General features: G+C 38.5%; 1 protein-coding gene across 1 annotated transcript; it reads left to right on the plus strand.

Moving 5' to 3' along the window:
* Positions 1 to 3,189: 3,189 nt before the first annotated feature.
* On the plus strand, positions 3,190 to 17,195 carry pnisr.L (PNN-interacting serine/arginine-rich protein L homeolog). Its single transcript, NM_001094243.1, has 12 exons — positions 3,190 to 3,321; positions 7,167 to 7,282; positions 7,707 to 7,889; positions 8,000 to 8,235; positions 8,404 to 8,578; positions 9,280 to 9,467; positions 9,895 to 10,032; positions 10,335 to 10,434; positions 11,082 to 11,135; positions 13,618 to 13,785; positions 15,679 to 16,702; positions 16,857 to 17,195. The coding sequence occupies exons 2-12, from the start codon at positions 7,195 to 7,197 to the stop codon at positions 16,885 to 16,887; spliced, it is 2,385 nt and encodes a 794-aa protein (NP_001087712.1). The 5' UTR covers positions 3,190 to 3,321; positions 7,167 to 7,194; the 3' UTR covers positions 16,888 to 17,195.
* The last annotated feature ends 6,941 nt before the right edge of the window (positions 17,196 to 24,136 follow it).

The raw sequence follows: 24,136 nt of genomic DNA on the forward strand, positions 1-24,136 counted from the left end.
TCCAGCTGGCTAACCCTATGTGTTGTGTCCTATGCGTATGTATATTGCCAGTACACATGGGACTCTGCTACCCTACTATTAGAAATCATGGGGCCCGGTACAACAAAATTATCAGGGCACCCCTCCCCCCCCAGGGGCCAATGGTTAACACGCTTAGGGGCCTGGGGCCCTAATGGTCCCAGGTTATACATTAAAAAGAAAGATATTCCCAGAATCACAATTGTTGGTGCTGTAGTTCAGCTGGCAGGCCCTAAGGATTTGTTCAGTCAGTAATCGGAGATAGGGAATCGCAGGCTAAGGGCAGGTTTTTTCATAAAACCTATATGGATTTTTTAAATAAATGCATATTGGAAATAGGTTTCTTCTAATGGAGAACCTGGTACTGGGCTTGTAGTTTTTGACATCCCCTTTAAGGAATCTGCGCCAACTTTGTCACTAAAGGGGGTGTTCACAAGCCAGTACAGGATCAGGATTCCAAAGTTTTATTAATTAAAGAGGGAAAATGAGGAGGTGCAATTTAGACAGGTTAATTTCCATTTTCTTTAATGTAACTTTAAGGGCCCGGCCATATTGCACTTTCATGGGCCCTCTTGCTGTCAGGAAACTGCAGGTTTGGGAAGGGAGGGCAGGAACTCGGGTTCCTGCATGATCTTTTGCAGGGGCGTAACTATAGAGGAAGCAGACCCTGCGGCTGCAGGGGGCCCAGGAGGTATAGGGGCCCCACGAGGCCCTAATTCATATACAATTTCAATAAATATTGGAGAAACAAGTCAACCTCTAAACATTTTGGGGGCCTGAAAAATAATTTGCTGTGGGGCCCAGTTATATCTAGTTACGCCACTGATCTTTTGACTACACAGCTCTATGTAAGATCATTGGAGAGTCGCTTTCCTTCAGCCTATCCAATCCTCGTTCGACTTTATTTTTCTAATATTGAAGTTTAAACTTTATTTTTTTCTACTTCTCATGTCTGCCTAGAGCAGCTCTGGGAAGGGGATCACTGACTCCTCTAAATTGTTCTAAATTGATACATTATTTGATACATTAGTTATCTTTGGCCCTGCTGAGCAGAATCCCTGAGTATGTGATGTGCGGGCCAACCCAAAGGCCACGGGACCTAGTACCCCACTTCTGCAGTTTGAGCTCCTAGTTATATACTTAAGCAACGATGTGACCCACCATCTTCCATGGTGCGGGTGCAGGTGTATAAGTAGGAGCTCACGGCGGGTTAGGATCGGGTGCGGGTCAAGGTTTTCTCAACCCACACAGCACTACCCTGAGTTTCATTAAAGGCAGCTGTTAGAATTGATACTAATTGATAGAATAGTTGCTAACACCATAGATGCTGCTGCTGTGAAATGTATCGACTATTGTAGTAAATAGTAACATTGCACATATTCTACACCTAGATCACTGAGGTGCCCTCCTGAAACACCAGAGAATGGAACTTTAAACTTACATTTTAGAAAAATAAAAAATAGAAAGCAATTTATTTTTGGTGTATTATGTGAAACCCACTAAACTGAAAATGGGTTTGGAAGGTGAACAAGCCCTTTAAGAACCAAAGTTTATTCCCCTTAGAAAGTTTCTGTTGTTATGTCTTCTTGTACATTTAACTTTTAAGTGTTCGACTGGCCCACCGGGATAACAGGAAAACTCCCGGTGGGCCCAGATGTCAGTGGGCCTCTTGGTTCTAACCATTTTGCCTATTTTATAGTCATTACCTATTTCTTTTTAGGAACAAAGAGGCTTAATAATGGAAGAATAGAATATTGTATGCAAAGAAAAGAGACTAGTAGATTAGGTGGGTGAATGAGAAGTGGAGGTTTGGAAAGTGGGCCCTCAGCCTAAATTTATCTGGTGGGCCCCTGGCATCCCAGTCCGACACTGGACATAACAATCTCATACAATGCTGGGTCTAAGGTTGAGGATGCACAAGGCAAGCTCCTGCCTGGATCACCGTAAAAGCCTCTCTAAAAGGGGGGAAATGTACATTTTATTTTACTGTGGGTATATTTTATTATGAATGTTCATTAGACATAAGAGCAGTCTTATTTTCAGCAAATTCATAATTATATTAGAAGCTAGGTTGTGTGGTGACTACTGGAACAATAGGAAGTTTGTTATACATGTGCATGACCAAAGCCAGGACATAGTTGAGGCGTGATGAAAACAGTTCTGTGTAACCACTAATAGAAATAACTTGTATGGCAGCTATTCATTGGCCCAAGACTCAATTAGTTGGATACCAAAGAATATATGGCCCCCCCAGTGTCGCCATAAGGGGGGAACTGGGGGACAATTGTCCTGGGCCTCGTCTATTCAAAGTGTTAAGGGGGGGCCTGGCTGTGCTTCCTGGATTAGCCGGGCCCCCATGAGCTGCAGAAGTAGGAGCCAAAAGGAGCCAAGCCGACAAAGGGAGCTTACTGAAAGGTAAATTCCACTAAACACAATGTATCTTTTAAACCCCTGATCACCAATGGTATTTTTTTTTAAACTTTTATGGAGGGACCAATGTTTTTCTTTTTTTTACTTATGGGCTGGGCCTTGGAGCCCAGATAAATTTGTTGTGCGGGTCCCTGCAAATTCTGATGGTGGCCCTGATGATGGAGAAGGTAACCTATATGTTGTGGATACGGTTGCCACCTGGCCAGTGCTGGTAAAGATGGTGGCTGATCCCAATGTTAGGCTGGTATTTTTTTTCCAGAAAAGGTGGCCACCCTTATCATGGATGCAAGGGTGAACAGAGAACGAAAGCATCTGCAATTTAAAAGGGTGCTTCAACTTTAACAGCTTTTTGTACCAAGTAGGCCAAGTGATCTGCATTTGGTAGTCATTTTGTGTGGTGTTTAATCCCATTCGAGAGCTGTAGGCATAGGAAGAAGCCAAACAATTCAAAAAGTTGCTGAGAACTGCCTCTCATGTAACATACTTAAAAGTTAATTTCTATCTCTCAATATAAAGCAGCAAAACACATTTTGTAAGCGTAAGAGGCTTTTATTGTTATTAAAAAAAAAAAGACACACTCTTTAATACTGGCTTCATACATTTAAGATTAAGACTCAATGCGCACTCATTCCACTTGCTGCCAGCGGCACCACCTCAGTGTTACTTATGACACGGGAGAAAGGGGCGTGCGCTTCCTCTCAGGCCCGTCTAGTCTCTGTGGTGGTGAGTTCCGCTGATGAACGCACGGGCGCCATATTGTTTGCAAGGGAGAGGAAACATTTGGTTTGGTCGCTGTAATATCTCCTGAGCAGAAACAGAGCAAGACGGACGCTTAAGGCGCACACTACTCGGCGCGTTGATAGAGAGATATATGTAAGTTAAACTGTGGAGATAAGATGTCAATGATGCGAGGTCCAGCAGGAAGACAGATTTAGGCCTGAAGCCTTAGTTTAGGGGCGGGCTACTACGCGGCGCCTTTTCGCACAGATTTTTCACTGGTGAATATTTTGCACCAGAGTTTCCAATAAACGGGTATTTGAGTGCGGATAGAAGTAGGAGCCGTGTGGAGTCCTGTGGGGCGGGATGGAGAGGTGCTTCACGTGCGGCGGTCTATGTTCTATGGAAGCTTTTCTATTGACATTACATGGCTTTATACACCGTAAATGAACACTACTTTCAGCCGAAATGCAGCTGGATCGGGTCATTTCCCGGATGTTATCATGTAGATTGCTGCAATGCAATAGCATGTGGTAAAATGTAGCCTTTCCACTTTGGCATGGCGCTTTTAGCATCATTTCAGCTTTCTCTTCCAAGTCAGCTTTGCATTTTTGTTGTCCCAATACTTCTCTGAATGAAATTGGCTGTATTTTGACATTGGAATACAAGATAAGCCATTCACTATTCAGCTGACTGCCCAAGTGCTGGCCTGACCCTGTAATGTCTCTCACGTGCCTACATGTATCTCCAGCTATAGAATCCTGCCAAATGGGACTTTGTGCCTGTTGTAACTCAGTGTGAGGGGACAACCATTGCAAATGAGCCCTTATTTTAAAGCGAGTGAGAATTGCCTGCAATTTTCAAAATCAGACCCGCAAACCACATTTTTGCTTGAATTCGCTGAACACCAGTAAACCAAAAGTAATGGCAGAAATGGGCAGGGGAAAGAATGTGCTGTATAGAATATCCATAAGCCAACCTGCGCTTGTATCTGTTAGTCTAGTCCTTCCTACAGGTTACCTGCTTTTTCTGCTGCAAAGCAACTTATTTGTAAATGTTTAATCACATTCACATTATTTCACTTTTTTTTTTTTTTATAAAAACGTAAGAACAAAGATAATGGTAGTAGTAGCATGTGCAAGCATCAGGGGAGATTGTAGCCCCTGCACTACCCTGAGGTGACTTTTACAATGCCGTCCATTCCCCTTACCCATCAATTCTTGACTTTCCTGCATCAGTGGGGCTACATTGCTATGAGCCGAATCATTCTTCTCTTTTGGTTTTTGCTGCCCCTGGTAACTTGCAGGGTGCTGCCTCCTGAGGCAATGTCCTTACCTTGTCTCATGACACCCTAGTAAGTAAATATTTAATAACACTTTTTTTGGCAGAGATCACAGCTTGTAAACATCTTTTGTATCCAGCCAAGAGTCCTTATTATAGAGATTTGTGCCCACTTATTCTTGCAGATCACTTATAATTGATATATTATCTTGCATGTATAATATCTGCCCACAGTTTTTCAATGATGCTTAATTGCAAAACCTTTAGCTTGCTCTTTAAGTAGCTCATGGTGGTTTTTGAGGTATGTTTAGGACCATTTAGATCAGGGGTCCCCAACCTTTTTTACCCATGAGCCACATTCAAATGTAAAAAGAGTTGGGGAGCAACACAAGCATGAAAAAGTCCCTTGGGGTGCCAAAAAAGGGTGGGATTGGCTATTTGGTAGCCCCTATGTGGACTGGCAGCCTACAAGAGGCTCTGCTTGGCACTATACTTAGTTTTCTTGCATCCAAGCCTGGAATTCAAAAACAAGCACCTGGTTTGAGGACATGGACAGCAACATCCAAGGGGTTGGAGAGCAACATGTTGCCCACGAGTATAAGTTCAAAACGGAGGACAAAAGGACAATATGCAGGATAACTGCCAATGTGCAATTTTATTGCTATCCACACGACATGTTTCGGGCATCACAGGCCCTTTCTCAAGTGTTGCCCACGAGCTACGGTTTGGGGATCACTGATTTAGATCATGGGTCCCCAACCTTTTTTTTTTTTTTACCAGTGATCCACATTTCATGAAAAATTTTGGAGACAACACAAGCATGAAATAAATTCTTAGGGGGTGCCCATATGCAACAAAACTTACCTCCAAGTCAGAAATCCAAAAATAAGCACCTGATTGAGGCCACTGGGAGCAGCTTCAGAGGGCTTGGTGAGCAACATGTTGCTCTTAAAGGGGTTGTTCACCTTACAAACACTTTTTTCAGTTCAGTTGTTCCCCAGAAATAAAGACTTTTTTAAATTACTTTCCATTATTTATTTTTTACTGTTTTTCCAAAATCTAAGTTTAATGCCCCTGTCTCTGATGTTTGTCTGGAAGCTCAGTAATTCAGGTGCAGACTCTAAATTGTTACAATTTTGCAACATTTAGTTGATACATTTCTCAGCATCATCTCTGGAGTATTAGCAACTATTGTATCAATTCTAACAGCTGCCTATAATGAAACCCAGAGAGTCTGCTCAGCAGGGACAAATAAGAAATGTATCAACTAAATGTATCCATTTAGAACAGTTTATAGGGTCGGCGACCCCCCTCCCAGAGCTGCTTCAGAAGGTGAAAAATTACACTTTACACTTCAATATTAGAAAAACCATCACCCAGAAAATAGGAAGTCATTGGAAAAAGTCGTTATTTATGGTGATCTAGCTGAAAACAACTAGTTGTTTGAAGGTGAACCATCTCTGGTGGAACTAAAGTCTTCCTCGAACATGAAGTTCTTTCCCAAGAGGATCATGACTTCTTCCACTGATATGAGTAGACAGGAGAATACGTTTATAGGAGAATACAAAAATTTAAGCTGTGCTTGGGTTATATTGTTCCTTTATACCAGGGGTGCCCAAAAGTAGACCTCGTATTCGTAAAGTATGGACGCTCCTGATGTACATTTGCAGGCAATCATAGCTGTCACTATGAAGAAAGAATTAGATATGACAGTCAATTAAAGGAGTGGTTCACCTTAACATTTAGTATGTTCTAGAATGGCCAGTTCTAAGCAACATTTGAATTGGTCTTCATTATTTATTTTTTTATATATATTTTTTTAATTATTTGCCTTCTGACCCTTTCCAACTTTCAGATGGGGGTCACTTACAATTTTATTGTTACTTTTTCTTACAGTATATTACTATTCAGACTCTCCCCTAATTATATTTGTCTCTTATTCAAATCAGTGCATGGTTGCTAAGGTCATTTGGACCCTATCAACCAGATGAAACTGCAAACTGGAGAGCTGCTGAATAAAAACTAAATAGCTTAAAAACCACAAACAAAAAATGAAAACCAATTGCAAATTGTCTCAGAATATCACTCTCTACATGATAATAATAGTTACCTCAAAGGTGAGCAACCCCTTTAATTACTTTAACTGCAGTTGTTAGTTGGCATCAGGGGGCCGAAAATGCAACCCTTGGTTGTTTTCTGAGAGAATCAGCCTTGTGTCAAATTACCTGTTCTCCAGTGTATCTTGTAGCTATTTTGCTTTTTCTGCCTGGCACTATTTATAGTACCAGTAGAACTAAATATAAATAGTACTGTCATTTTAAGCAGTGTTTTTAATTTTTGCATTGTTTTCATAGCAGCAGTAATAACCAAAATAATTCAAATCCAAATTTTGCAAATTATTGGTCCTGTCATGTTCAATGTAGCCTGAATGTGGCTGTGCACTGGCTGAACTTCCAGGAAGCCAAACAGTTGGCCCGAGAGTCAAACTATTTGTTTTGTAGTTTCGCCTTCCAAACTAATTGCCAAATACCACTGTTAACTTCAGTCTAGCTTTTGGCCCAAACTAGCAAATCATAACCGTTTGTGTGGATGAACTTCTACATGTGTCTGATAAACTTTGTGACCATGATTGTAATCTGAATATTTTGACCCTGCCCATTTTCTTATTTTCTTGATTTACTAAAATTTTAAATATGATTTACCAAAATATTTAATTCTAGGTATATCTTTTGAGAGAAGTTAGCAGGGATGTGGGATCAAAGTGGACAACCATGGCAACAATGGCCATTAAATCAGCAGCAGTGGATGGAGTCATTTCAGCAGCAGCAGGATCCAAGTAAGTAGACAATCCAGCATTTAGTGGTGTATTAAGCATATTTTGAGATTACTCTTTAAAAGTAAATGTTAAGTGATTCGTATGAGTTAAATTCTGCTCTGTGTCTGTTGCAGGTCCCCATATGTTCCATGTCAGCACTGCTTTAATAATACATATAATAATTTTCTTGCATGTTGTGCTGAAAGAATTGTGAAAAAACTGTTTAATTATTACTACCCACTCCTTCCCTCTGATAAAGAGCAACAGGATACTGGTTTATTGATTACCATCAGAGCTGCTTCTAGTTATCATAATGGGTCTCTACTTCCAGGGCCCTCCACAATGTCTTAAAGGCTATTATTTTATGATATTTGACTGATGTCACTTGCCACAGGAAGTAAGTGCTAGTTTGAGTGTTCTTCTAAACCTGATTTGTGTTTTCCAGGCCAGATAGACTGGGCTGCTTTAGCACAAGCATGGATTGCTCAAAGAGAGGCAACGGGACAAGGAGTAGTTGAGCAGCAAAATATGATGCCTAATGGTCAGGATCTTCCACCAATGGAGCCAGGGCCTAACAATCATGCCAGTTTTCAGGGAGATCTAAACTTTAATAGAATGTGGCAGCCTGGTAAGTATTTTGAGATTTTGTTTGTTTAAACATTAGTAGTGTAGCTGTTTGTGGTTATTTTGTTAAACTATAACTATTGCATTAAATGTAGCAATATTTAATTTTTGCAGAATGGGGAGGTATGCATCATCAACCACCTCCACATCACCCTCCTCCTGAACAGCCCTGGATGCCCCCTGCTCCAGCTCCAATGGACGTTGTTCCTGTACCTGAAGACAGCAATAGTCAGGACAGTGGAGAGTTTACAGTTGAAAACAGACATATGTTTAACCAGAATAATCACAACTTTGGGGGACCTCCTCCTGAAAATTTTCCAGTGGGACCAGTGAATCAGTATGATTATCAGGTGAAAAAAATTGTTACTTTTCACATATACTTACACATTGTAGAGGGTTTTTTAAATGAAAAACCTTAACATAATGTTACATCTTACTTATTTGAAGATGAGCAGTTTTCTTATGCCTCAACACTGTCTGTACTGCTTCACACTTTTTTTTTTCTTTTTGTTCAACAGCATGGTTCAGATTTTGGTCCTCCAGCAGGATTTCACCCACCCTATTGGCAACAGGGACCACCTGGACCCCCAGGTCCCCCAGCTCCACCTCCAAACCGCAGGGAAAGGTCCTCTTTTAGAGAGAGGCAACGTTCACCTGTACCTGTTCCTCCAAAGCAAGAGCCTTTACAGATTGGTATGTTGACAATCTTTGGCCTACCTCATCTTCAAACTGTTCTAATATTTTGTGGGTTTGTGACTTCTTTGGATAGATTTCTCTTTCAATGTCTTTGTTTCATTTGACTAAAATATGAAAGAATGAGTCAGCGAAGTAATGTAGGTAGGGATAATGTTGCAGACGAGAGGATGGGAAACCATTTCACTTTGTATCACATTGTCCTCTGTGTGTGTGACAAATGTCACTGCCACTGTCCACACTTCAAAAAAAAAAAAAGCTTTACCTACAGTGAAGTATGCTGGTGTTTTGTAGCATGCAGTGGGTCTGGCTTGTTAAAATACTAATTAGAGCAGATGGTGCAAACTACTGTAAAATAACCTGATTATGTGAAAACTGAATCATGATATAATTCATCTTACAGCAGGCAAGGGCAAAGTAACTTTTTAGTGACTTGAACATAAGAAGACCTGTAAAGAAACATTGAAGTCTGACTTGTGGCACATTGTATCAAGAGATGGAACAAGCAGGAAGCAATTACTTACAATTACATTTACAAATAATTTTAAACCGTTGCAGATATTGAATGCTTAGTAAAGTTTCTACTATATTGTACTAAAAGCTAATTTAAATGTGAAGTCGAACCATGTTTTAAAACTAGCTTTCATTTGTATAATAATGTAATGTGTTCTTGATTTATTTACTTTTTGCATGACTATAAGATGCGGTTAAGAGAAGAACGCTGCCAGCTTGGATTCGTGAAGGACTTGAAAAAATGGATAGGGAAAAGCAGAAGAAGTTGGAACGCGAGAGAATGGAACAGCAACGTTCACAGATGAAAAAAGAGAGAAATAACCATGATTACACTGAAGATGAAGATGGTCCTCATTTGCCCCAAAAAAGCAAGTTTGTAAGTGTAAAACAGAAATAAAGTCGATGTATGGATATGCTTTTATTTAATGCCTCTTAGATGGGTGGCTTAGAGAATAGGTGCAAGTGAAGTGAATAATAAACTTTTATTCATTTATGGTTGCAATGTTCTGTTCCTAAATATATCCTGTCATCCTTGAACAGCCCATTTTTAAATGTTTTAGGGCTGTTACTCTTTCTTTACAAGTCTAGCGTTTCTTCACCAAATATTTTAATTGTTAAGCTTTTGTTTTGAGTGGTTAAGGAATTTGAGCTATTGTATGTTCATGCCCAGCAACAAAATGGTTGAATAAATCGATTATAGTTTTTCTCTAGTTATAGAAATCTCTAAATGTATCATTTACAGTATATGTAGCTATAACTATGTCTGGCTGCAAGTTGTACTGGTTGTTTATTTATTTTTGCAGGACAGTGATGAAGAGGATGCAGATGATGAAAATGCAGAGGACCAAGGAAGTGCCAAAGGCAGTCATAGCCCTTCACCAGCCCCACAAGAGGAGAATAATGAATCAGAATTCACTGAAGAAGAACGGGCATATCAATTGGTATAGATGAATAATTGGTTCTTATTTCTTGAATTTCACAAGTCATTTTATAGAGAAGTTTTTCTGTCAGTCTACCAAAAACCTACATATCAAATAAAATACTTAACTATCTTTAAGTGAAGAAGTGGATGAGTGGTGAAACGTTTTCTAGACAACTCTAAAAGTTTAGCTGCCTTTTGACTTAATTGTACTAGACATTGTACATATTTATTATGGTTATTTTATTTTAATTGAATATTGTCAAAATACAATTATTGTGTCCATTTGTGACTGTCCTAAACTTTAACGTTTATTTCTCCTAGATGATTCTGACAAAGATGTTGCTAACAGAAATTCTTTTGGATGTTACAAATGAAGAAATTTATCATGTTGCTAAAGAAACACACCGAAAAGCAACAAAAGGTAACCCATTACTTTTACGCATGGCTACATTATATTTAAACCCAAATACCTTATTGGCTATATAAATCTAATCTCAAAAATGCCATTAATTATGTATGCACCCAAAGAAGAACAAGGGTTCACAAAGATGTTAATATTTCTATGTCAGAGAAATTACTTTCTAAAGTATTCTTAATTTAAATCTTGGCATGTGCTTATTAATATTACATTATATTTTACTGTGCCATCTACCTTTTGCACTCACCCAAAATAAGTTCACCAGAAAAAGAACTTACTATAGCTTGACTGATATGTGGAAAATATGCTGAAATGTAGTGTTATTGCAAGATAGCCTATCTACAAAATAGCATGATGAATGCTGTATTAAATCAGCACTTTCGCTTTTTCTTTAATAAAATAAGCTTTATTACATAACAATCTAAAACAATTTCTCTAGTAACTGTAAAAATATTTATTCTTTATATATGTTACCAGAATTGGGGTAATGCAGATCTGATTTTTTTTCTTTTCATTGGATGCTGTATTTTAACCTTTTTTCTCTCCCCCAAATAGCAGCACTAGTAATAAATTTTGCATAGAAGCTCATGACTTTGAGGTCGTGGCTATGTGTTTTAACATGTTGTTCCTGTTGTTGATGTGATACAAAGCTCCTGCAAGGCAGCTGGCACAGTCCAGTGCACTGGCTTCCCTTACTGGACTCGGTAAGTATTGTCCATGATTTCTGGTTGGGTGAGGGGCTTTGGCTATAACTTGTAAATTGTCTGCACGGATTTAAACGCATGTACAATGTTTTTCCTGATTATGTGAACTAAACTATAAACGTCCAGAACTTAATGCCAGGCCTAGAGGAAGTCGCATGGAGTGGAATGGACTGTGTTGTAAGATTCCATCTGTGTTTTGAATAAAGGAATGCTAATATTTTGGGCAGGAATGAAAATTAATTGGATCACACACACATTGTTAAAATAAAGGAAGAGAAAACTTTATAAAACTTTTCTCCTGCAGTTGTTAATAAGATTTACTCAGATGGAATAATTTTGTTTATCAGTAGTGGTATCTTACAAATGCACTGTTAATCTCATTATACAGAAGTAATCTGTCAATCAGATATAATCAAAGAAAATGTAATATCCAAATATCATCCACCAAAAGTACTGATTACTGTAACTCTTGACAAGATAAAAGTGCATTCTAAATGTGATTCTTCATTTCCTGGCAAAAAACTTCACATACTAGGTGGTTATACTACAGTTTAACTACACTTTTGTAGTTTTAAGTGATTATCATTTTGTAGATGTATTTGTGTAAATTACAAATCATCTTAATATCCAAGTTTTTTTTTTGTGTAGCAAATAATCATCTTTCGCTAAAATGAAAGTATCAGCAGTTTGCTTCTCTAGGTTTTCCTTTAAAGTGTGCCTTAAAGGGAGTGTTCATCTTTACAAGACATACTCTTACACAAGTATTTTTTTTTTCCAAAAAAATATATTTGTAACTTGTCATTGAAAAAAAATGTATAGTTTAGGTACCTACAGGTCCTAACGTGCTCTGCTAAGTTTGGAACATTGCTGCATAATTAGTAAACAGTAGTGCATGTGCCCTTTATCTTCATAGTCATTTGCATATAAATCAGTGATCTGTTTAGACATTAAAGGCGAAGGATGGGGGCATTTTATTGCCAATAGATAAGCTGCAATAGGGCAAGATATTCTGTAGAATGTTTTACCATACCTGAGTAAACCGCTCTAGAAGCTCTCTGTTTGATGAGGAAAGCAGCTGCAGTATTAGCTTGGTGTGACATCACTTCCTGCCTGAGTCTCTCCCTGCTCACTTATAGCTCTGGGTTCAGATTACAGCAAAGAAGGGGGGGGGAGCAAACTGAGCATGCTCACGCCCAGGGCAAGCAGGTTTAAGCTGAAGGCAGGAAGTCTGATACAGAAGCCCATGTGTACACAATAGAAGGAAAGAAATGCAGTGTTTCTTTTGACAGGAGGACTCTGAGCAGCATTACTTTGTTGGGTTTACTGGTATATTTAGGCAGACCTTTCTGATAAGGCTTGCTTAGTTTTAACCTTTTCTTCTCCTTTAAGGAACATGTTTATTAACATTGGAGACAAGCATCACAAGTGATGTTGCCAGTAGCAACCAGTCATGTCTTTGCTTTTGTAACAGGCAACTGTTCAAATCTATTTGCTGATTGGTTGCTATGGGCAACATCACCGTTGATGCTTTTCTCCAATATTCATAAATCACATCTAATGTTCAGTTAATCTAAATAAAGGACATGCAAATGAACATGAAGAGGTAGGGTCACGTAACATTGCAGGATTCAATTTTTACATAACCCACAACAGGCAGGATCACTGCCTGGGTCAGCAATTCCAAACAGATTGGGCATTGTGGATTTGCAGAAATGCTATGTTAACAAGGTATCTAATTTAAAAACTATGCATGTTTTTCTATTGACAAACTGCAAATATGTTTTGTATGAAGAAAATGATTATGTAATATGTCTTGTAAAGGTGAACATCCCCTTTAACTTGATAAAGCTAACTGGAATATAGCATGACATTGGCATAAATTAGACTTGTTTCATCCAGACAGTTATACCTATTAAATGTTACCATCACATCACTGGTTATTTTCTAAGGCTACTAGAGCTAGGAGAAGGTTTTTCCCACCAGTTCATGCAAGCTTGAAGCTAAAAGCCCAAAAGCACCCTGTGCCACCTTTGAATGACTTTAATGGAGAATTTTTGACATTTCTACTACAGGTCTTAAAACAGTCTGTGTATTTCATACCAAGAACTATCTGTACCAGTGGGTGTCAGGAGGTTTCTATTAAAGTCAATAGTCAATTGAGTCAATGGGACTTTTTTGACTGGTGTTTTTGAAATACACCAGTCAAAAATGGGTTGTAAGAAATATAGGGATAAAAATCAGATGTCTACATATAGCTTGTTTTGCTTGATAAACAAGTGTCACCATCAGTCTCTTCAAAAAGCAGTTAATAGTGCCTTTTGCACAGTTCCTTCTAATACAAAAAAAAAGAAGCATGTCAGAGAAAAGACTTTACATAAAAGTGTTTTGTTAAAATCTGGTTTAAAAGTTTCTAAAACTGCATTTGATGTAAGTTATGAAAAGGATCCTTTACAATGTGATGGACTGGGCTTTATGCATACAGGTGGACTGGGTGGTTATGGATCAGAAGAAAGTGAAAATGATAGGAGTGACAGAGGCTCAGAATCATCTGATACTGATGAAGAAGAGTTACAACACAGAATACGTCAAAAGCAGGAAGCCTTTCGGAGAAAGGAAAGAGAGCAGCAGATACTTGAAAGGCAGATGGAAGGTATTAAAGCTGCCTTTTTCTTTTGCATATAAATAAATAATGTAAGCTACACTTTTTCTTTTAGAATGAAACACTCTGGTATTTTAATTAAAGCTGTAGAGTTGGTACATAGATCATTCGATTAAGATTCCTCAATTTTTAGTAACTCTGACTCTGTTTTTAAAAGAAAAGTAACACCAAAAACCGAAAGTGTATCAAAGTAATAAAATATAATATACTGTTGCTCTGCACTGGTAAAACTGGCATGTTTGTTTCAGAAAGACTACTATAGTTTATAAAAACAAGCTGCTGTGTAGCCATGGGGGACAGCCATTCAAACTGGAAAAAAGGAGAAATGGCACAGATAACATAACAGATAAAACACAATTGTAATGGGCAGAGCTTATCAGTTATGTGCTATGTAACCTGTGCCTTTTTTCCTTTTTTCCAGCTTGAATGGCTGCCCCCATGGCTACACAGCAGCTTAGTTATATAAACTATAGTAGTCTTTCTGAAGCAAACACAGTAGTTTTACCAGTCCATGCTAACAGTATATTATATGTTAATTACTTTAAAACGCTTTCATTTTTTTGGTGTTACTGTTCCATTAATATACTAAAGTATTTTCCATGTTGATTGAAAGAAGTTAAGAACACAACATACAAGGCATTTTATCACTGCCAAAGCTCAAAAATATAAACCATAGCCTTTCGTAATACTAAAATATTGTTCTCAGAAACAGAATTGCTTCTGCCATATCTTCCTTCATAGAAGCTCTTAAATCTGATTTGATTATTTTCAGTGCTTGTATTTAAACTTATTAGCAGTCAGAGTCAGTACATTTTTGGTGACTCTTACTCCAGATGCCCAAAATTTCTTCTGACGCCAGAGCTCTGATTATTATTTTGTATTATATATGACACATTCAAAGAAATCAATCGGCAGTATAGCTACCCCTAAAAGGGGTTTTGTTGCAACTATTTTTGTATTTTTTTTTATAAAAGGATGAAAAAAATTCAGTATATTAAAAAAAACTTCCTCCCAGTTATTTTTGATGCACAGCTCAAAATCAAATTTCTTGTCGTTTGGAAAGTAGGTTTATAGGTGAACTTTAATTGTAATTGTAATTAACCTTTAATTGTATTTATTTGTTATTAGTATTTTAGATCACGGGTTTCTGGGGTAACTTCTTTTATCAGGTGTATTCATCCTACAGCTAATTAAAGTACTTTAATAAAAGATGCCTTTAATTCGGATACTCTACTATCCGTGTTACAGCTGTATGTTTAGTCATATCTAGTTTTATAATATCTATACAGTAAAACCAATAAAAATGATTCAATTGTATGTCTGCTACAGTTTTAATGAAATCATGTTCCACCAAAATAAAACTAATTTGTAAAACCTGCACAATAAATACATAGCAGTGCCTCTCAGTAATTACAAGTTTTATATTTTTAAGAATCAGCCAGAAATAAAAAAAAAAAAAATACTTATCCTTAATCTCCTAATTGTATTTCCATCTGCCCAAGGGGGTAAAAAAAAAAAAAAAAACCTACAAAAATTAAATATTATATTGCCTGCTTGCAATTGGTTACAGCATGTCATGTTCATTGCTTTTTTTCAAACACTGAACACCATTTCTAGAAAGTATGTATTTGTTGTTTAGGGACAATTCTTCACTATATAGGTCTATATATGATAATGTACCCTGGCGTTCATTTGGAGGGGTTGAAAATAAGTATGTATGACCTAAGGCACCATTAAACACCATGTGTAGAGAATAAAGTTGGTTTTATGTGTTTAAAATATGTTTGGGGTTGAAAGTGAGTTGTATCAGTTACAATGTTTTTGTATGATAAAATAACCTATTTGCTACAATGCGTATCCTGTTTTTGTTTTGTTTTTTTTAAGAGGAAAAACAGCAAAAGGAATCAAAAGAAAAGGAACCAAGTGAGCCAGAGCCCGACTACCCTAGGGAAATAGAAGTACATGAAAAGATAAAAGCTGAGCAGGATGTAGATAATGATCATAGTGAAGTATTGCCTTCGCCAGAAATGAAAAAAGAAGTCAAAGAAAGGCCTATAGTAAGGAAGTCAAGGAGCTCAAGTAGCAGTAGTAGTAGCAGTAGTAGTAGCAGTATAGATAGTAGTAGCAGCAGCAGCCGCTCTAGTTCCTATAGCTCTAGTTCCTCCAGTAACCATAGCTCATCTCACTCCTCACCAAAGAGGAAAAAGAGACGTAGTCGATCTGTGTCACGAAAAGTGAGGAGGAGCAGAAGTAGGAGTCGTGTACGAAAGAATAGGCGGGAAAGCAAAAACAGAGAAAAAATTAGTGAGAGAAGGAGATCAAGTAAGAATAGTGTGGAAAAGGACAAACGTAGAGAACGAAGCCGCAGCAGAGAAAAGAGGAGTAACCGCTCTAGGGAGAGGCGTATTGGTCGTAGTAGAAGTAGGGACAGACGCAGAAGTGATGACCAGCGTAGAAGTCGTAGCAGGAGCAGGCACAGGCACAAGGGGAGTAGCAGGGAGAGAGAATGGGCAAGAAGTAAAAGTAAGGAGATGGACAGAAAGAAACGGGAGCAGGAAAAGGACAAGAGAAAGGAAAAGATGAAGAGGGAGGAGAGAGGTAGTAACTATTCTGTTCCAGAGGAGGATAGGGATAGGAGTAGGAGGGAAAGTGAAAGGACGTTATCACGCAGTGATTCCTCGTTATCAAAGATGTCACGGCAGGATTCTAGGCAAGATGCCAAGAAAGGTTCCACCAAAGAAAGTAAGAGACGCTCTACATCTAGTGGAAGGAGCAGTTCAGAATCACCTGTCCCCTACAAGGATAAGAAGGCTAAGAAATCAAAACGTAGTAGATCACATTCTATGGAGAAGTCGCAAAGGTCTGGTAAGAAGGCAAGCCGCAAACACAAGTCTAAGACCCGATCAAGGTAGTACACTTTTTCTATATATTGTCTACTTGTCTTATTTTCTATGATGTTGTTACTTTGTTTAACTGTTAAGCTTTTCTTTGTTTGTGTTTTAGAAATAGAAACGGTATGTCAGAACTAATACTGGTCTTGCGTTTTTTTTTTCCTTTTACAGATCATCAACTCCTGTACGTCGTAAACGCTGATTAAATGTCTCAGAAGGCATTATTATGTTTAAAAAAATTCCATGAGTTTTAAGGGCTTGTCTCATTCTAGAGGCAGATAAAGGTTACGTAGGTGTGGAAATTTTTTTCTCCTTCCCTTTCTCTCCCTTTTAAAAATGTACATATTTTCCAATTCTCTGCTTCTAAAAAAGCAAATATTAAAGCCTCTTTGTATTGCATAGTTTTCAAACTATTAGTAATAAGTTTATTTTAGCTGTAATGTTCTTAAACTTAAACTATCAATGACGTGCTGTGATGTTAATAAAGCACTGTGCTAATTTTTCTTTAAAGGTTTGTGGCTATTAATTGCAGATAATGAGACTTATGTTGGCACATAATGAAGGGTAAAGAGGTCTACACGCCCCCAGGCCTTCAGTAAAGGAGAGGGAATTACAGCACAAATAGAAACAATGCAGGCACAAAGCTGGAAATCACATAGGCACACACAAATGTATTCATTTCATTTCTACCAGTTCCTTATTTTTAGTTATTCACTCCGCTTTCTTATTTACATGGCCCCTATGTCTAATATGGTGAGCCACATTTTACATTTTTGCTGCTTGAATCAGTTTAGTTTGGATGGTGCAAAATTGTATCTCATAAAAAAATTCCAGGTAAAGATATCAAAAACAAAAACCCTAAGGCATGGTATTTGTAAGCCTTTTTTGACGTCATTCATTGAATAAACTCTTTTTTTTTTTTTTATCCCAATTAATTTGAGGTACAATTTTGCGCCTGCCTTGTTTCTGTGCCCGAGTTAATGAGGTTCTTTAAAAAGGTGGTTCAATTTAGTATAATGCAGAGAGTGATATTCTGAGACAATTTGTAATTTGTTTTCATTTTTTATTTGTGGTTTTTGTCATTTAGCAAAATTCAAAATTCAGCAGCTCTCCAGTTTGCATTTCATTTTTTATTTGTGGTTTTTGTCATTTAGCAAAATTCAAAGTTCAGCTGCTCTCCCGTTTGCAGTGTCGGCAATTTGGTTGCTTGGTTCCAAATTAACTAGCAACAATGCACTGATCTGAATAAGAGACTGAAAAATTAATAGGGGAGGACCAGAATAGAAAGATGAAGTATCAATATCGGTATATCTGTATACAGAGCATTTGTTTTTAGATGGGGTCAGTGACCCCTACTTGAAAGGTGGAAAGAGTCAGAAGAAAACTATAAGAAATGAAGAATGAAGACCAATTGAAAAGTTTATAAAGTGTATAACATACAGTTGGCTAAAAGGTAAACCACCCCTTCAATTTTGAATGCAAGAACTATATTGCCTAAGTGCATTTAGGTTAAATGTAATTTACAGTCCTAGCCAAAATGTTTCATATTATTGTACAGTGTAGAAAAACCTCACGGCACTCAGGTCTGAATGAAGATTTCAATAATTTATTGAAGCGGAGTGCAATGCAACGTTTCGGGGTAACCCCCTTTGTCAAGCATGGGTTACCCTGAAACGTTGCACTTCAATCGTTCATTGAAATCTTCATTCAGACCTGAGTGCAGTGAGGCTTTTCTACACTGTTGCATTAGGAGGTTGCCGAGCCTCCAACCACGTGCACCAGGCATATCTATATCGCTTGGAAAGGAGGGAGTGCGAATCCACACTACATTGTTTGGTCATATTATTGTACAGCCATTGCTGCTATAAGCTCTTGGTCTTTTGTATAAAATAAGTTTGCATATGGCTGTATTTGCCATTTAGAGACTATTTTGCAATTGTCAACTCCCAATTCTGGCTGTTGGTTCAGTATGTTAAAGTGGACCTGTCACCCAGACACACAAATCTTTTTAATAAAAGTCCTTTTCAAATTAAACATGAAATCCAATTTCTATGTTTTTTTTATTAAATTCATTCATATCTGTTGTAAGCTCATTTAAAAAACTCAGCTGACAATCAAATATTGTCTGCCCCTCGGCATAGAGGAGGGGCAGATAATTGCTTTCGTTTTCCATTTAGCACTTCCTAGATGTCACTGCTCTCCACACATTCCCCCATTTCTCTTCACCATTTAATTGTGTAACCAGTGCATTGGAAAGGACATCAGGCCCCCATTCTGGTGCACAAACAAGATTTTGAAATGATGCAAGGCTTGTCTTATTAACTTATTAAATTATGAATTCCCAGACTGAAGGAAACAAGATTCAAATAATTTATATAGTGTAATTAAAGTTCATTTTGCTTGACTAATGTGATAAAATAGGATTTTGAATAATTTTTGTTGGGTGCTGGGTCCCCTTTAAAGGGGATTAAAACATTTTTAAGTGATCAAACGGATGCAGCTTGGTTTCCTGTTTCTGCCTCCTGCAGAGTACCAAAAAAACCCAAAGCACTTTGGCACCTGCACCTTCCTTCTGTTTAAGTTGCATATATGGGATCCTCCGATCAATGACATGAAAATTAAAATGGTATGCCCAGTAGCACTGGATGGCCGAATTTACAGGCTTCAAGCATGGGGTCGGAGATTTGTTTTGAGAGGAGCTGTAGAGCTAGATATCTTGGCAACACCTCCTTTAAAAAAATGGCTGGCTTTTCAAATTTGGACATTTGTTAAACATCACCTTTAAACAGATATAAGATGCTATTTGTCTGTAATTATAAAACCTTCGATGAATCCATACTGGTGGCAAAACAATCCTGTTGTTATGGAAAATACCCTTTTCCAAACAATCCCAGGTCCCAAGCATTCCAGATAATGGATATTTTTTTTTTTTTTTTCAATGGATTTGTTGTTGCACTGCTCAGTGTTTATTTGTATAGATGATTAGTTTCAGTTGTGTTGGGGATTGAGTACACTTTTAAAGTGTCGGCAACACCAGGGATAAAAAAAATGCACACACAACTTTTAAAGATTGAGCACAATTTCTAGAAAACATAGATCTTCACCGTAGTTTATATGGTTGGGATTTTGGGGACAGTTCATGAATGTTTCGAAGGCCAACCACATATAAAACATGGCTCACGGCAGCCATTCAGATAAAAAATGGCTCCGCACATAACTGCTAATGCAATCAAAATATGGCTTTACCTGTAAGGGATAGAAATAAATAGTATGTTGGGTGAATCTAAATATTTGGTGTTACTGTTTTTAATAGCTGCTTTTCTCTTGCATCCAGTGGCTCTTGGCACGCTTGTACTCAAATTGGTCATTCCAAAATGTTTTTGTAGTCAGTTATAAAGTTGAGATTGTGCTGATGAATTTGAAAGGAAACAAGCTCCTAAAAAGCAATTAGCCTGGCAGGTTTAATGCAAGTAGCAGTGGAACATTATCTATTGATATGTAATGGTATATAATAGCATTGTAAATAAATTATTGACCTATACTAGATTGACTTCTACTGGGTCCAGTCTATTTTCAATTAAGACATAGACCTTGTTGGCTATTCATACAAGCCAGTACATAAAATAGACAAGCCACATCTGTATCCTACATGCTTACGAGAGATCAGAGATTGAGAGAATGGTATCCATTCATTTAAATATCCAGGTATATGTCCGTGAACAAAACTGTATTAACATCAGTTTACCTTACCTATATGGCCTTGAAGCCATATAGAAAAAAGCAAGGAAAATATAAAATCTAGATTAAAGGAACAGTAAGTAACACAAACTTTTGTATGTTTAGAAATATAAATACTGTTATGGGGTTTTTTTATACGCTATTATGTGGCCATAGAAGCTGCCATTCAAGCAGTTGCATAGCTGATAACAGATAAAACTGTTCAGAAAGCAGTGCAAGGGTATGGATTTTAAGCAAGTTGCTATGGTTTAGTAATGTCCCCCCCCCTTCCAAAAAAATCTGCCTAAAATTGGCACTAATGATGAATTGCTGGCTTAAAGGGGTGGTTCACCTTTAAGATAACTTTAATTTGGTATAGAATGGCCAAATCTAAGCAACTTTTCAATTGGTTTTCATTGTTTTTTATAGTTATGTGCCTTTTTCTTCTGACTCTTTGCAGGTTTCAAATGGGCTTCGCTGACTCCCTTCTATAAAACAAATGCTCTGTAAGGCTACAAATGTATCGTTATTGTTACTTTTTATTACTGATCCTTCTATTCAGCCCTTCTCCTATTCATATTCCAGTCTCTTATTCAAATCAATGCATGGTTGCTAGGGTAATTTGGACCCTAGTTACCAGATTGGTTAAGATGCAAGAAAAAGGGCTGCTGAATAAAAAGCTAAACTCAAAACCCACAAATAATAAATAAAGAAAACTAATTGCAAATTGTTTTAGACTATCACTCTCTACATCATACTAAATGTTATCTTAAAGGTGAACAACCCCTTTAATAACTGACAGAGTGCATTGTTCTGCTGTGCAACCAGAATATGGGGTATGTATGGGAGGTCAGTATGTTTTTGTTTTAGCAGGACATGAAGTCTCAGCTATGCACATAATTGGTTGGATAAGAGAAGGTGCAAATTATTATGGCACAAAGGTGAATTAACAAAGCAGACATTTAATGGTTGCATAATTACTCACCCCCGAGTCAATACTTGATAAAATCCGCACAACTCAAAGCATTCTTACACGCCACATACTAAAAACTTTGCCCATTCCTTGGTCAAATTGCTCAGACTGTCAGTTTGGAATAATTTTCTTGACACAGATTTGTAATAAAATTCAGTTTAAAGTGTTGACTAGACATATAAGACATTCAATTTATTGGAATTAAATAGGGATGCACCGAATCCACTATATTAGGTTTCGGTTGAATCACTTGTGAAAGTTTCGGCCGAATACTGAACTGAATCCGAGGACTAATTTGCATCTTTAAATTAGGAAATAAAAAAAAAATAGGATTTGGCCAAATTCTAATCCTGCTGAAAAAGGCAGAATCCTGGATTCTGTGCATCCCTAGTATTAAATCACTCCAGTGTTAGTGTGCAGGGCCGCCATTAGAAATCACGGAGCCCCGTACAACAAAATTTTTGGGGCCCCCTGGGCCCCGCCCACACTGACGACCAAGCTCCACCCCATATCCCGCCCACTCCACATCGCAGTTAAAAGACCACACAGACATCAGCGCTAAAAGATTAACCCCCCCCCACACACACAAGTTGTAAAAAGCTATTGGGGCCCCAAAAAAAAAAGTTTACATTTTTTAAAAAAAAAAAAAAACTGGTGGCAGGGGCCCCCTTACAAGTTAAAAAAAATTGGGGCCGCCAAAAAAAAAAAAATGTATTATTATTTTTTTTTTTTAAAAAAACAATGGTGGCAAGGGGCCCCTTACGAGTTTAAAAAAAAAATTCGGGCCCCAAAAAAACTTCGCCTCCTTTCGTGACTTCGGGTCTTTTCACCGCTTCAGGACTTCAATTTCGTCCGTTTTCGTGACTTCGGGCTTTGCGCTGCTTCAGGACTTTGGCTTCGGCTGTTTTCGTGACTTCAGGTCTTTTTGGCGCTTCGGGACTTTGGCTTTTTCCGTGACTTCGGGTCTTTTCGGCGCATCGGCTTTTCGGCACTTCCGCAAGAGGCAACGCAAGAGGCAAGACGTACGGCTCGGGTGCTCGTAAGGGAGGCCAGGATCTTCAAAAAATGCAGCGCTGCCGGGCCCCCCTTCATGCCCGGGCCCGGTACGCTTGTCCCCCCCTGATGGCGGCCCTGGCTGTGACCACTTTCCTATTGTTCTGAAAGTTCATGCGCATTGATGCAGCTACTTGATCTCATCTACCAAGGCATCAGGAACAAGCTCATGTAGTGCACTGGTAGGTTTTCTAACTAGCCAGAACATGTTAGGTAGGGTGCCATATTAATGATGTGAGGGTTGACAAATTGTCAACCCTCATCCAACCCCGAGGTAGGGTTGCCACCCGGCAATGTAGCTGCCAGTAATTTGTAATACCATTTACAAAATCCCCTGCTCGCCGATGAAACTTACATTTTCGCCGGCTTCGGGCGGTGGCCTGCCCCTTTTGTGACGCTACTCCATATGGCCCTGCCCCGTTGTAATGCTACTCCCCTGGCTCCGCCCCTTTTGCGGACCCCCTCATTGACTCCGCCTCTTTCCGCCCCCCACCATGGCCGGTAATTTTTTTTTTTTAAAAGGTGGCAACCCTACCCCCAGGTGCGCATCTACTTATATACACCTACCACACACCCCCATCTCTGATATCACAGAGGGGACAGGGAGGCCAGTGCACGTCTATAAATAGACACTTCTGGATTTAGAAGGGTGGCTATACCAAGATTGTGTGTGGAAAGGTCGGCAGCAGGAAGAGTTTGATCCAACATTTTGTGCCACTCATGGCAAACCCACAGCTTCGGGCTGGCCCACGCATCACTATACCATATACATGTCATTATTTGTACAAAACTCTTTTACTTTCACCTCTTTTTGGGATCTATCAGTAGTACCTGTTGTTTGTTACAGTTTTATCAGGAGCCAATTCATCTGCTTGTATGTTTGGAGGTATAGGAAAAAACCCACACGGACACAGGGAGAACGTACAAATCCATGCACATAATGCTCTGGATGGAATCGAACCAAGTACCCAAAAACAGCAATTAATTCATTTTTAAAGAGTATTTAGTCGTGAACAGACTAATTTCCTCATGTGTCAGGTCCCTTAGCCATACCTACCAATATAACCACACTCATATTTTTCAAGTATTGTGCATAATTGCAGAGGCCCCAGGATGTCTGCATGCATAAGGTGCTTATGTGCTAGCAGTAAGTACTGCTAGCACATAAGTAAATACCCTACTGCTGGGGCTTTCCAGTGAAGCTCATTGTGCTCAAAAATGGATCGCCAATTACACTCACCACGCAAGAAGAAGCTGCTAAAGCCATACTCCGATGGAACCTAGGAACTTCACAGCCTTCATCTCCTAAAAACATGTGGTCTCAAGCTTCTTCACCGAAAAGGTTAATCGTGGAATGGCATACAGCCTGACAGGTGTATCTTTCTCATTCCCTACCAAGATGAAAGTCCTTATTGTCAAGATACTGGCTCAGGACGCAGAGGGTCAATCCTCCACACTTCACATTTCACTTTTCTTCTTTCCCCCTCCACAAGTCGGCCTTAAGACTGTAACTAGGCACAGTTCCAGCACCATCTTCTTTCTGTGCCACAGGATGGTAACTATATTTAATGTTGGCGCACTGAATAACCTTGCTCATCTAGAGTACATACAGAACTACTTCTGTTTACAAGTTTTCCTTTTGTTGTGTTATATGCACATGGTCTTTATGCTTAAAATTGTTGCTATTCACAATTGGTTTCAGGTCTAT

This window comes from Xenopus laevis, chromosome 5L (genome assembly GCF_017654675.1).
Source record: "Xenopus laevis strain J_2021 chromosome 5L, Xenopus_laevis_v10.1, whole genome shotgun sequence".
Taxonomy (NCBI): Eukaryota; Metazoa; Chordata; class Amphibia; order Anura; family Pipidae; genus Xenopus; species Xenopus laevis.

Excerpts from the sequence above, each read along its gene's own strand:
- pnisr.L (NM_001094243.1), top strand. The coding sequence starts at position 7,195 with ATGTGGGATCAAAGTGGACAACCATGGCAACAATGGCCATTAAATCAG. Across the intron at positions 7,283-7,706 it reads TCAGCAGCAGCAGGATCCAA|GCCAGATAGACTGGGCTGCT; the intron begins GTAAGTAGACAA and ends TGTGTTTTCCAG. Across the intron at positions 7,890-7,999 it reads TAATAGAATGTGGCAGCCTG|AATGGGGAGGTATGCATCAT; the intron begins GTAAGTATTTTG and ends TAATTTTTGCAG.